At 32.9% G+C, this 14,189-nt stretch overlaps 1 protein-coding gene across 2 annotated transcripts in view; it reads left to right on the top strand.

The window, feature by feature from the left end:
* The window catches only part of VTA1 (vesicle trafficking 1), a 116,580-nt gene that overhangs the window by 28,927 nt on the left and 73,464 nt on the right, over window positions 1-14,189 (top strand). For both annotated transcript variants that reach the window (XM_069076878.1, XM_069076879.1), the window contains exon 2: window positions 12,776-12,870. In XM_069076878.1, the coding sequence (XP_068932979.1) occupies window positions 12,776-12,870 (95 nt within the window). The remainder of the gene's footprint in view (window positions 1-12,775; window positions 12,871-14,189) is intronic.

Here is a 14,189-nt window from a genome sequence, read left to right as displayed (position 1 = left end):
AGGAACAGTTTGGGAATAGGAAGAGAGCAAGGTGTCCTAAAAAGGAATTACTTCTTTCTTTTTCAGGGCAGGATAAAGAACGAGAGGAGTGTAGAGACAGTGATAAATAACTCTCATGAGTAAAATTCACCCCAGAGAGCTTTGATCTCAACTTTTCTTAAAAGGTTGCTTGGTATATCATTTCAAAGATATTTTGATAACTCCTATTCCACAGTGCAAATGTTACTTTTAACATATCTTAAATATAAAATAACAGGTTTACATTTTTAAAATCTAGTTTTTAAATTTAAAAAATCTGGATTTTAGAAATCTACTTTTTATTTTTGTGACACAACTGAAAGACATTTGTTAGGTTAGTTTCACTATAACCTTTGCTTCACTATAACTGTTGAACTCTATACTTTAATCAGGCGTTTTGTTATTTTCATATTATTTTATTCCCCAATATTTTTCATAATTTTGCTTTATCATAAAGATAACTTTGGTTTATGGTACTTTAAATTGAACATATTTTTCAGATTATTAAATATTTGTATAACAACTGACTCATCCAATTGAAATTGTATAGGAAAGTATTTAATCCCTTTTCAAATATGCTCCATAATTCAACATCAAATAATATTTATTCATGAAAGCAAACACTTTTACTTGGTGAAATTCAATAAGTAAATTATATTTTCCTAAATGATATCTAACCACAAGTATACTTATCCTGTTTTAGTAGTTAATTTACTGTTTACTTAAATGTTCATTTTGGGTCTTCATTTTAATTGTGTTTCTTTGGCTAACATAAATTGCTTCTCTGTAACACGCATCTGTACTAAAAAGGTTTTCTTCTTGCTTCATAATTTAAAATTCATACAGAAATAGATTGGATGGATTTTTTTTTCAGTCAACTTACCATGTTTCCAGAGCACATAAAAAAAAAATTTCATTATGTTTTTAGTAATGTATGTTGGAAAAGTTAAATTAATTTTTTTCTCTCCTACTAAAGATGTTAAGGAATATGAAAACTACCTTTTAATTTTAAAATCTTGTCCTGGAGAAGATTCAGCCCTTTAAGTGAAGTCTTACACATAAGAATATCTTTGTATCTGAGAGAGCTTAATTTTGAGCAACAAAATTCCTTTTTGCTCACTGCATTTAACTTTAGATACTAGTCCTCTATGTTATAAAGTTGTCCATAAACAGGTAGAGAATGAACATTTCCTCCGAGAAAAAGTATAAGAAACTATATTTTTAAATTTCTACTTGAAAAGCATAATCCTTTTTTTTAGTAAATTCTAGCAAAAAATATATAAGAATATTGGAAACCAAAATGTAGATGTATTAAATAGTTTTGAATCAGTTCCTTCTATTTCTCTGTTCTCTTTGGCTATAAAGATGATTTTTTTCTTTAAAAGAGGATACTTGTTATAAAACAATAGCCCTATTGCTGAGGGCTATTTCTGTTATACTAAAGTGTTTTATCCTTTCTTTTGTAAATATATTAAAATAAAATATAATATAGTAAAACCACAGTTATCCATAAATCAGCTTTTTAAAGTCTTAATTTTTTCAGTTTCTTAGCTTCTTCAAATGCAAATATTTCTAGAGAGAAAAAAATTTTGGGAACCAAAGATGTAGCCACTGGAGCAGCCTGCTGAAAAAAGCAGAAGATTCAAATTTTATAGTCACCATGCTGTTTTGTTAGTTTATCTTAGGGAAGGGAAGGAATACTAACAATTGTGTCTAAAAGGCTTGTATTTTTCATACAAAAGCTGGGAAGTATGTAAGAAGTGATAGAATACAGAAGATTGAACAAATAAGAAAAACAGAAGAAAGGAGTAATTAAAGTGACTCACTTTTCTCACTAATTTCTTATACCTTTTTACCTCCATGTATTTTTCAGTTCAGCACTACTACCCTCCTTGCTGTAATCTATCCAAGACACTTCATCTCTAAACTCCAGGCATATTCACTGGTTGTCCACCATGCTTGGAACTTACTCCCTCCTCATCTTCATTTCCTGACTTTCCTAGTTTCCTTCATGTCCCGTCTAAAATCCCACCTTCTACAAGAAGCCCTTCCTAATCCAAACTTTTAATGCCAATATAGACAAATACACACATATGTATTAGCTAACATTTTATATAGTGCTTATTATGTCACTGTGCAAAGGAATCACTTTATAGTTATTATCTCATTTGATCCTCACAATAAACATGGGAGATAAGTGGTATTAGTATCCCCATTTTACAGATGATGGAACTGAGGGAAAGGTTGAGTTGCCTAGGGTCACATAGCTAAAAGGAAGGGGCAAAATTTGAACTCAGGTGTTCCTTACTGCAGGATGCATATATGTATGTATGTATGTACATGCATGTGTGTGTACAAGCACAGAGAGGATGCATTGGAGATAATTAACATATCAAAGGCATTAGCTAGGGAGAAAGTGGGATTTTAGCAGAAATTTGAAGGAAGCCAGTAAGGAGAGATGAAGAGGGAGAGTTACAGGCATTAGGGAGAGCATGTGAAAATGTAACAATATTTCATGATTTTTGCTAGCTTTGATCAGCAGCATATAAATAGGAGTGAAAACAACAATGGTGCAATACAAAGAAAGGTAAAAGGTACTCAGCTATCAAATTGATTTTTTCAAAGCACTTATTTGACTATAGAAGCCCACCCTCATTGAAGCTACTCCCATGACTTCCTGTTGTCTCTAGGATCGAATATATTATCTTCTGTTTAGCATTTAAAGCCCTCTACAATTTGTCCCCATCCTGACTTTCTAGTCCTCTTGCATCCTCACCAATGGACTCTGGCAATCCAGTGAAATTGCTTCCTCAGAAAGCTCTTCACACTAGACATGCCATCTCCCAACTTGGAGCATTTTCACTTATTGTCCCCCATGCATAGAACTCTCCTTCATCTCTCCTGACTAGCCTCCTTCAAATATCTTAGAAAATCCTACCTTCTGCAAGAATGTGTTTGTATGTGTCACTGTGCCTGGCACATAATAGGGGCTTAATAAATACTTATTGACTGATTGACATATTGTTATATTTGTTTATATCATCTAAATTTCTCCCCATTGACTCAGATTCATCTCATATTAAAAAAAGAATATTTTAAGGGAAACAAAAATAACAGGAAAAATGAGGAAAAAAGAATCAACAAATACATTTTTTTTAAAGTCTGAAAATATATGTAGTGTGCCACACCTGTGGACCTCCTATCCCTGCAAAAGACGAGGGAGGAGATGTTTTTTCCTGTATCTTCTTTGGAGCCATGCTTGTTATTTGTAATTTTGTAACATTCACTTCTAGTTTTTACCATGATTATTCTTTCCATTCAGATTTTGTAGTCATTGTGTATATTGTTTACTGGCTCTGCTAACTTATCTATACATGAGTTCAAGCCTTTCCATGTTTCTCTGTACTTGTCATATTCATCTTTCCTTCTAGCACAGCAGTATTCCATTACATTCACATGTCTAAATTTGTTTAGGAACTCTGTAGTCAATGGACATCTACATTACAACTTTTTGTCACAAAAAGCACTGCTATAAATATTTTGATGTATATGAGGCTTCTTATTAATGACCTCTATAGGATATGTGTTTAGTAGTAGAATCTTTAGGTTAGATCTTTTAGTCACTTTATTTGGATTACTCCAAATTGCTTTTTAAAGATGACTATACTGATTCACAACTCTACCAAGAATACTCTAGCGTGCCTATCTTCTGATAGCCCCTCCAAAATTAACCATTTCCATCTTTTATCATCTTTGCAAATTCACTGTTGTTCAGTCAGTCCAGTCATATCTGACTCTTTGTGACCCCATTTGGGCTTTTCTTGGCAAAGATACATTTCCTTCTCCAGCTTACTTTATATATGAGAAACTTAAACACACAGAGTAAGTGACTTACCCCATGTCACAGAACTAATAAGTGTCTGGGGTCAAATTTGAATTTGACAAATCCGGCCTCAGACACTTAACACAAAAACTAGCCATGTGACTTTGGGCAAGTCACTTAACCCCAAATTGCCCTCCAAAAAGCAAATTTTTTTTTTTTTTTTGGATTTTGGGAAAATGAAACTACCTGACTCCAAGCCCAAACTCCAGAGTCTATCCACTATGCCACCTAACTGCAGGTTCACAAATATGAGGTAAAATTTCAGGTTGATTTGATTTTTCCTTTCTATTATTAGAAGTGATTTGGAGATTTCTTTCATGTTTTTTAATAGTTAATTATTCTTTTGAATACTTGTTCTTCATATCCTTTGGCCACTTATTACAGAGAAATGACTTTTGGTTTCCTGTGAGGATTCTTGATCAAGTTATTCTCTTTCAGTATTTCTCTTCTCATTCTTAATGTATTAAGTTTGTACTCTGTTCTTCTTTTAGTTTTTTTTTCTTCATATTATTTGAAACAAAGAAAAATCCAGAGTGACTTTCTGTCCTGTTTACTATCCTTCTGTTTCTGTAGCGAATTACTGGTAGAAGAGTGGGCAAAAAATATGGCAGAGAATGTAAAGAATCACCAAAATTTTAGACCTATAAAAATTAACCTAGATTTTGGTATGCTAAATGTGAGTATAGTATATAAGAACTAAATCATATCATTCTTTATATTTTTGCTATAACCAAGTTCAGAAGACAGTAGAAAGTTGCAACCAACTGGAAAGATAGCTCACAGGTTCTCTGAGAAGCAGATAAAGAAATTGGCAAGAGTTGGCTTTATCTTATATCCAGAACCAACAGTAAACTTTCATGGACCATTTTGCAGTGTTCATGAGAGAGTACAACTACAGCTTGTTTATCAACACCCATGGCAGTGGCCAAATGATTAGAGCAGCATATGAAAAACCCAAGATATTCTGAATTAAAAAACATATTTCAGTATTTGGTATCTTCACTGATAAAGAATGATAGAGAACGGGGCGGCCAGGTGGCTCAGCGAGTAAGAGCACTGGCCCCAGTGTCAGGATCACCTGGGGGATTGAATCTGGGCTCAGATACTTAGCACCACACCCAGAAATAACTGGCCGTGTAACCTTGAGCAAGTTACTTAGCCCCAATTGCTTTTAAAAAAAAAAAAGAATGATAGAGAACAAAGACATGAAGACTAGACAGAAAGGTGACTCATGCTTATATATCATGATTATTCTCCTCAAAATGATTGGGAGGTCATATAGATAGAAAACAAAATAACATCACTAAAAATGAAATCAGTTCTATTTTAGCAGATAAGAAAAACTTCTTACTGATATGAGAGTCATTTCTGAATCATCCATTTACAATCAGCATACTTACTTGTTAGGGCAATGATCACAGTTAAGGCAAAGCTAATATAAAGAATAAAATGAGAAAAGGACCTTCAATTAAAATAGCTCTGATCTGTTTAGTTGAGGCATCAGTGCAGAAAAGTGGGAAGTGAATGAAAGAAAGAAAGAAACTTAATTTGGATTATAATGATTTCATTCAGATATAAATCACTTGTCATAATGAGAACCAAAGAATTTAAGATTCAACATAGAATATACTTGACCTTATCTAATAAAGAGATATATGAAAGGCAGCACTGGCTTAATAAAAACTAAAATGTGAAATCTTAAAAGTGGATGGTGGAAGATTATGCATAGTACTACCTCATAAAATAATGAGAAGCAGTGTCAGGGAAAAGCCAGAATTAAGAAAAACCTTGGGGGCGGCTAGGTGGCGCAGTGAATGGACACTGGCCCTGGAGTCAGGAGGACCTGAGTTCAAATCCGGCCTCAGGCTCTTAACACAAAACTAGCCATATGACATTGGGCATGGCACTTAGCCCCATTTGCCCTGCCTTTCCCCCTCCAAAAAGCAAAAAAAAAAAAAATCTTGATAAGAAACTCAAGTTAGTAAAATCATCCTAAGAGCATTTAAGGATGAAAAAGATGTAGCAGTTTTTGTCATGCTTCATTTTACATCATCAAGGAGAGCAAAACCACAACATTTGGACTCTAGCCTTTAGATTAATGTTATTTTCTGGATCAATAGGATGTCTCTTAAAATGAAGAGGAGAATTAATCAAATTGTTCTACCCTTTTTGATTCCTATGTTTATTGGCAAATGTGAATCTAAATAAGTGATTGTGTGATCAATTAATGGACGTGATAAAAAAATCCACATGCAAAAACTACATATTCAGATGAGATTTAATAAAGAATTCCCTTAACTTTTATTGCCAACCAAGTCAAGGAGAGGATTGTACATAGGATGCTGGAAGTCATAGAGATTGGAGGATGCCAACAAAAATAGCGTCCTGACTCTAACTTTATATACAGGAAAGGTTCTGTCATTGTCTCATGTCAGTGATGTTTCACTAGTTTAATTCACTTCCTAGGGGTTCAAAAACAGTAATTGGTGAGGAAGCACAGGTTGTCATTAAATTCTTAAAGGATATCATGGCAAAACAAAGAACAAAGATGGTTAAGCTTATTTTTTGCCTGAATTCTGACATAACTCAACTTTTCCTACCATTCTAAGTTATATATAGTTGCATTAAACAAGTTAATATTCACTTCGGCTTTTGACTCAGTATTTTATATATTGGAGCCTCTTGCATCTATGAGATGGATCCATAGGCAATTTCAGAATAGTTTCTGTTAATATAGTTTCACAGATCCACTTGTGATTTTAGAATAAGTAGAGATGAAACTGAAGAAAACAATGATGAAGAAAACAGTTGGACTAGACCAAGTATATACAGAAGAGGTTCATGCTGGAGGCAGTGCAATTGAGAAGGTCTTGGGATATCAATGTCCATTATATCTGAATATTGAATGTTACAAAAGGCGAGGGAAAAATCTTGGATATTATTACCACCTAAAAAGGTGAGCAAGAAAACATCAACAACTACTGAGCCATGTGTCTGCTTTTCCACCTGTATGAAATTTCTCTGAAACTAATCTACATATACATAAAGCATTCTTGATGAGGATGTTATAATGGAAAAAGCAAGCTGTCACAAGTAATGTTCCACAGTTCACTTAAATCTTAGTCATTAGACAATGAACTGAATGATATAGAGTAATGATGTCAAACTCAAATAGAAACAGGGAACACTAACCTATACATAATGATACCAGCAGGTTACATATTGATTAGTTTTAATATGTAATATTAATTATGTTTTATTTTAATTTACTTTGTTATATATTTCTTAAACTTTAATGTTTTATACCATATTTGGTAGTGTGGTACCCCACATGTGACTGATTGGCTGGCCACACAAGGTCCCATGCTTGCATCCATCAAAATGAATTGAATTTTGAAGAACAAAATTGCCTTAAAGAAATGGTACCTAGTTTAACCTTCTCTTCTCTGGAGATTCCCAGTCCATCATTGCATCTAGTATAACTACTGACCTTCCATTCTTCAGTTTGACCAAGATGATAAAACCAGAAAATGACAGTTGTTGGAAAGACTGTGAGAGGACAGACACACTGATACACTGTTAGTGGAGTTGTGAATTGGGCCAAACATTTTGGAAGTAAATTAGGAACTTTGCCCAAAAAGTTACTAAACTATCTTTGACCCAGTAATACTACTAGCCATATATCCCAAGGAGAAAAAAAGAAAGGGAAAGAACCCATATGTACAAAAATGTTCCAGGCAGCACTCAGCTATAACGAAGAACGGAAGCCAAGAGGATAGATACCCTACCCATCAGTTAAGAATTGGCTGAACAATCATATAAAAAGAATGTAATGAGATATCATTGCACCATAAGAAATGATGAAAGAGACAGATTTAGTTAAATCTAGGAAGCCTTACATGAAATGAGTAGGATCAAGGGAACAATTTATTAATGACTATAATGACATAAAAGAAAAACAACATAGAGATTTTATGTTGATCCGTTTAATGACCAATTATAACTTCAAAATATTTTCTCAAAAATGTTATTTATTAATTGATAAAGTTTTTAAAAAATTTTTCCAATTACATGTAAAGATAGCTTTAGTATTCATTTTTATAAGATTTTGAGTTTCAGATTTTTTCTCCTTGCCTTCCATCCCCACTCCCTAAGACAGCAAGCAATCGGAAATAGGTTATGCATATGCGATCATGTAAACATATTTCCACATTAGTCATGTTGTGAAAGAAGAAACAGAACAAAAAGGAAAAACCACCAAAAAAAAAAGTGAAAATGGTATGCTTCAGTCTGCATTCAGACTCCATAGTTCTTTCTCTGGATGTGGATAGCATTTTCCATCATGAGTCTTTTGGAATTGTCTTGGATCATTGTATTGTAGAGAAGAACTAAGTCGATCATAGTTGATCATTATACAATGTTGCTGTTACTGTGTACAATGTTCTCCTGGTTCTGCTTACTTCACCTAGCATCAGTTCATGTAAGTCCAAGTTCTTTTGAAATCTACCTGCTCATCATTTCTTATAGCACAAGAGTATTTCATTACATTCATATACTACAATGTATTCAACCATTCCTCAATTGATGGGCATTCCCTCAATCTCCAATTCTGTGACACCACAAAAAGAGCTACTATAAATATCTTTGTACATGTAGGTCTTTTCCACCTTTTTATGATCTCTTTGGAATACAGACCTAGTCATTGTATTGCTCAATCAAAGAATATGCACAGCTTGATTGTTCTTTGGGCATAATTCCAAACTGCTCTCCAGAATGAAAATTTCACAGTACACATGGTGAAACATGCTTCCCACCTTTTCAGCAGGAGGTAGTAGAGGGTTAGAATGAGATAAACATTTTTCAGATGCTGGATGTGTGAATTTGTTTTTCCTGATGATATGTGTTTCTTTCAAATGAGGGTTTGGGGGCAGGGGAAGAAGTTGAGGAAGTATAAGTAATAGTGACTAAAAAAAAAAAAGAACAAAAGTGAAGCATTTAAAAATAGAAGAGAGGAGATGGAAATTCAATAGGAGATATAGATAAGGAGAACTGTTCTGTTACTATCATGTTTAATAGGAAACCTAAAATGGTCTGTAATAAGTCTTATAGTAATGTAATGGGTCTTAATAGGCCTTTTTTCTATTGTTGTGAAATATTGATCTTTTTCAAGTTTATAATTAAAATATTTTTAATTTAAAAACTTTTGATGTTATTACCACTTAAATAGACATTTTGATAACTACCACACCTACCTCATAGAGTCGTTCTGTTAGCTGTGACTATACACGCAAAATTCTGGCCCTCATGATTAAAGTATGTGTCATACAAACATATGCTCACACATACACATACACACAAAAACACAGATATGAGAAATAGCTAGTTTCCCATCTCTACAACACATTTAGCAAAATAATTTGTTACATAGTTGATTGAAAGGTGCAGAGAATACATAATCCCACTGTTGTGTTTGACTTTTTAAAAAGTATTTCCTTCAAATAGAACAAAATTCCTTTTAACAACTATCTGTATAACACATGATTTTCCATGGATATTAGATGTGTGTTCAGATCCCTGTACCTCTGTTGTCCCAGTGTTTGGACAAATCATTTAACCTCCTTGAGACTCAGTTTCCTCATCTGGAAAATGAAGGAGTTGTTTTAGATGCCTTTCAGCTTGCTGAGCATCTCCTCAGTGTTTCATCTTGTCTTAGAATCTTAAAATTACTTTTATGGACTTAGCGTCTTCAAAAAAAATATATATTGTCAGGCTAGTCACTCACTGTCATTCTATAGAGAACTAAAAGTTATGAAACTTTTGTTTTGTGAGTTAAAGGTACAATGTGTTTATCTTAAAATGTCATCTGTCAATTTCCAAAATGTTTACGAATGACATAAAATACATGTTTTAAAGGTATAGCAGCTCCAGTAATCAAACATTGGTTTACACAGTAAATGTGTAATATTAATATTCCCATAATTGAATTAGAAAAATCAGTGTGCTCACTTAATATAGCATTTAACTGTCTCATAATGAATTTCAGATTTAAAATAAATGGAAATTTAAAGTAAATAGTTGTCCTAGTTCTGTTACTGGATTGGAAAGATGCAGGTGCAGAACTGGTTCAGATCCTGAGTGCAACTAATTAGTTACATGACTATGAGGAGTTTACTTTAACCCAGATCTCAAATATATCCTCAAAAAAAAAAAATTGAGAGGTTTTAAACTAGCAGATCTATCCAGTATACCAGTATGACCAGTTAGGTCATCTCATGGCATTATAAAACCAGTTGATTTTCAGAAAAATGACATTGATTTAGGATTACAAATACTGATTTCTGGATAGTTTTAAAAATGTTTGCCAAGTTATGTCATTATTGTTTAGACAATGAATGTAATTTGTGCAGACACCAGTTGTCTATCTTAACTTTTCCATGAACTTGTCATGGAGTTTTGTACATAAATTGCTTCAAGTGTTTATTTTAAGTCTTAGAAATGTACAATTTCAAATAATATAAACCTTTTGCACTATTATAAAACAAAATGAATGTTATGAGAATTTTTCAGTAATATTCACCTTAATAAATTAGTCATTGATTTTTTCCTGCAAAAGAAGAAACTGAATATGAGTTCAAATTTAACTAAATTTAAGTTACATGATTTCTGTTAACTTACTCTGTGACCTTGAATAATTCACTTTGTTTTGGGGTCTCAGTTCCTTGATCATTTGAGCTACAGGTAGACAGGATGATTCCATGTTATTCTGACTTGCAGGAAAACCTCCCAATTTAGCTCTGCTGACGTAATTTATGATCATTTAAACAGAGCTGTTTGGAATTTAGATGTTGAGGGAATTTGTTTAACAAATTAACATTTTTTTTAAAGTTTCAGAAGAAATATTTAATTAAGTTTTCAAACATCTTTATATTCAAGTATCTAAAATATCTTTAGTAGTATATTTGATACATACAAAAATATACTGTCACAAATTCTAATTTATTCATTAAACGTATCTTGAAAGACCCTTTCTCAGCGCTCTTTTGTAAGCTATTAGTTCTTGGTTATATATTAGTATATTAGTTATACTTTGAAACAAATTCAGTTCTTTAGAAGTAGCCTCTAGTTCCATTTTCTTCAATGATTTGCTCAATTATTCTCAGAATTTACGGTATTACAATCTTTAATATAAATTGGTATTTAGAGTTCAAGCCATAGCTGATATTTAAAGTTTCCCACCCCTATTGCAGCTCCCCCTTCTTGGTTGGTCTTTAAACTCATAGTGAATATAAAATCACACAATAAATGATTCTCAGAGGTACTGTTTTTGCTGAGGATACCTAATTGAAGCAATTTTGTTTTTGTTTTTTTTAGTATTTGTTTTTTGCCTATGAGAAACACAGTAGTAGACTTGAACTCTTGGCAGGTGCTTGAAGCATTCTGTAAATGTGATATAAAAATATTTAATCGTTCACCATAAGTGATGAGATGGTTTTAAATCCAAGTTTTTAGTTGACTTTTTCCAAGTACCAGTTATGCTTGAGCTTGAATTACAGTTAGACATCACTACCTTATTTGCTCACACAGAATAACTAGAATAACTTTTCTTTCCTGAAATTCAAAAGTACTATTATTCCAAATGTTGCTAGTAATGACAGTTTCATTCGATTTTTTTTTTTTTAGAGTTTATTATAAACTTAGCCTTCTCTTTCTACATCTGTGAGACTTGTCCAGGTGCTTGACAGCTCACACCAGTCTATCAAAAGTACCTTCTAGCTCATTTCAGTACCTCCAATCTTCTTTTTTCCTAATCCATCCTCTGTGCTTCTGACAGATTAATCATCCTGAAATCGTTTTTGTTGTGCATTCCTTTGTTTAAAAACCTTTAGTAGCCCCCTGTTATTGAAAAAATAAATGAAAATTCCTTGACCTCACATTTAATGCCTTCCACAATTTTGTATAGCCTTTTTGTCTGCTTTTCATCAACCCACTCCATGTGCTTCTGCCAAAATGGGCTATTTACTATTGCTTATACCTTTGCCATTTCTACGAGAAATCTCCCATCCTTTCTCCAGTTATTAATGGTTCTGTTCCTTCTGAAATAACCTTGAATTTATTTATCTCTGTACACATTGAATTTTCAGTAGGATACAAGCTCCTTGAAGTCAGTGCCACTTTCTTTTTTGTCTTTGTATCTACAGTGCCTTCTGCATATAAGGTAGTAATAAGCAGATGTATGCTAAATTGAATTATGTCGAAAGGTCCTGCCCTTCTTCCAAACTTAGACTTGCGTGAGCTCATGAAGTATTTATTATCTATACTAATATTCTTGCCCATTTTCCTTCTGTATTTACTGCTGTATCTTTCTAAACCTAAAGTTGGCAGCAATGACTGTATCTTTTATTCCTTTGTAGTCTCATTATTTGGCATAATGCCAAATGTATAGCACATGTACAAAACATTTCTCTTAATGATATGTCAATTTTCACAGGTTCTTTGGATAATAATATTTTAATTTTACTTAAACTGTATAAATTTATATATGTATTTGTTGTCTCCACATTTAGAATTTAAGCTCCTTGTAAGTAGGAATTATTTCATTCTTTGTATTTGTATCCTCAAGCTTCCAACATATAGTAGGTACTTAATAAATGCTTGTTGTTTGGCTTACTTGAAAAGTTCCTACTTAAACCCATAGTGAGTTAAAATATTGCTTTTAGTTCTTAATTATATTCAAATTTGAATTGTTATGCAGAAATTTTTGCAACTTATTTCAAACTCAGTGAAGCAGATAAATTGAGCTATTGTTTAGAACATTTTTGCCCTGTTATTTTGATTTGCCTAGTTATGGCTTGTTATTTTTCCTTTCCTTTAAAGGTCGTTTATATGCAATGCAAACTGGGATGAAAATCGACAGTAAAACTCCTGAATGCCGAAAATTTTTATCAAAACTTATGGATCAGCTAGAAGCTGTAAGTAACATTAGCAATTCAGTTCATAATTAATGTTTCATAATATTAGAATAAAATATTGCAATTTTTGTTAGTTGTTATGTTTCCTTTGCCTTACTGTAGTCAACATTTCCATTACCTAATAGTATTAAGAGAAAAGCATACGTTTTAAAATATCACACTCTTAGGAATACATACTGTTGTATAAAACCAGATAGGAACAAGACATCATTGCCCCTATCCATCTCATTCTAAGAATACCCATGCCAATAAAAGGGATCTTTTAAAGTATTTAAAAAATATATTGAATCAACATACATTTGTTGAGTAATTTCTCTGTACCAGGAGCTGTATTAGGTGCTAGAAAATACAAAGATAACAAATGATACAGTTCTTTATCTTGCGCTAGTGAAGAATATTTGAAAGTGTTCTCTTTTATACATTTTTTAAAGAAGATTATCATCTTTAGTATATTTTCTTTGTAAATTAAGTTTTTGTTTTTCAGGGTTTTTTGTTAACACATGTAAGGTAGTCTAAGATGTCTAAGATATTACTTTAGTATAATTTGATGCATTTTGAAAAACTTGTACTTTTATGATTATAAATTTAAGGTGAAATATGTTTTTAAAAAATGACTCTAGTGAGCATTGGCAACAGGGAAGCAGGTGAGAGAGAGTGATTTACATGGTTCTTCTGTCCAATGACCCGATGAACTATCTCTAGTGCTCTGTCGCCTTACAAAGTTCTATCTCTATCATAAGTGTGGCAGGATCAAGTTAACCAAGTATTTAGAGTCTATAGCTCATATTTGTACTGTCTTATGTAGTCATCCTTAATCTACACTAATTTCTTTCTCCAGTTAGGCAGTTTTTATAGAACTAGTTGAAAAGTGAAAAAGTCATTCAAACACCCAGATCTCTTTGCTTTGTTATTGATTTTCATGGTGTCAAATAATTGTTCCTTGAAAAAAACATTACTATTTCTCTCCAGTTTCAAATTTTTGATCTAGTTGTTACTAACTGAAAGTGGTTTATCTGTAATAGGTTGTGCAGACCCAGAAAATACAGTAATTAGTAATGCTTAAAGGTTAAGGACTGTGTCATTTTTCATTTTTGTATGCCCCAGCATTTAGCATAGATTCTGAACCATTCTCCACAACGTTTCCTTTTAGGGATTACTGTGTGGCCTGGACTGGAAACGGACTGGTAGTCTGGGACATAATACTGTTTCTAGGGCTTTTGAGTATAGGGTCCTGGGGTATCTCCACTGGGGTTTTAGCAGAAGTGCTGGTTGAGACTGTGTTGGTCATTTGACCTGCCTGGCACCTGCCATCTTTTTTC

Source organism: Petaurus breviceps, unplaced genomic scaffold (assembly GCF_028583685.1).
Source record: "Petaurus breviceps papuanus isolate PSGF00001 unplaced genomic scaffold, PetGlider_PUasm1.0 90977, whole genome shotgun sequence".
NCBI classification, from domain to species: Eukaryota; Metazoa; Chordata; class Mammalia; order Diprotodontia; family Petauridae; genus Petaurus; species Petaurus breviceps.
Note: the sequence above shows the minus strand (reverse complement) of the source record. Positions and strands in the feature narration are given on the sequence as shown.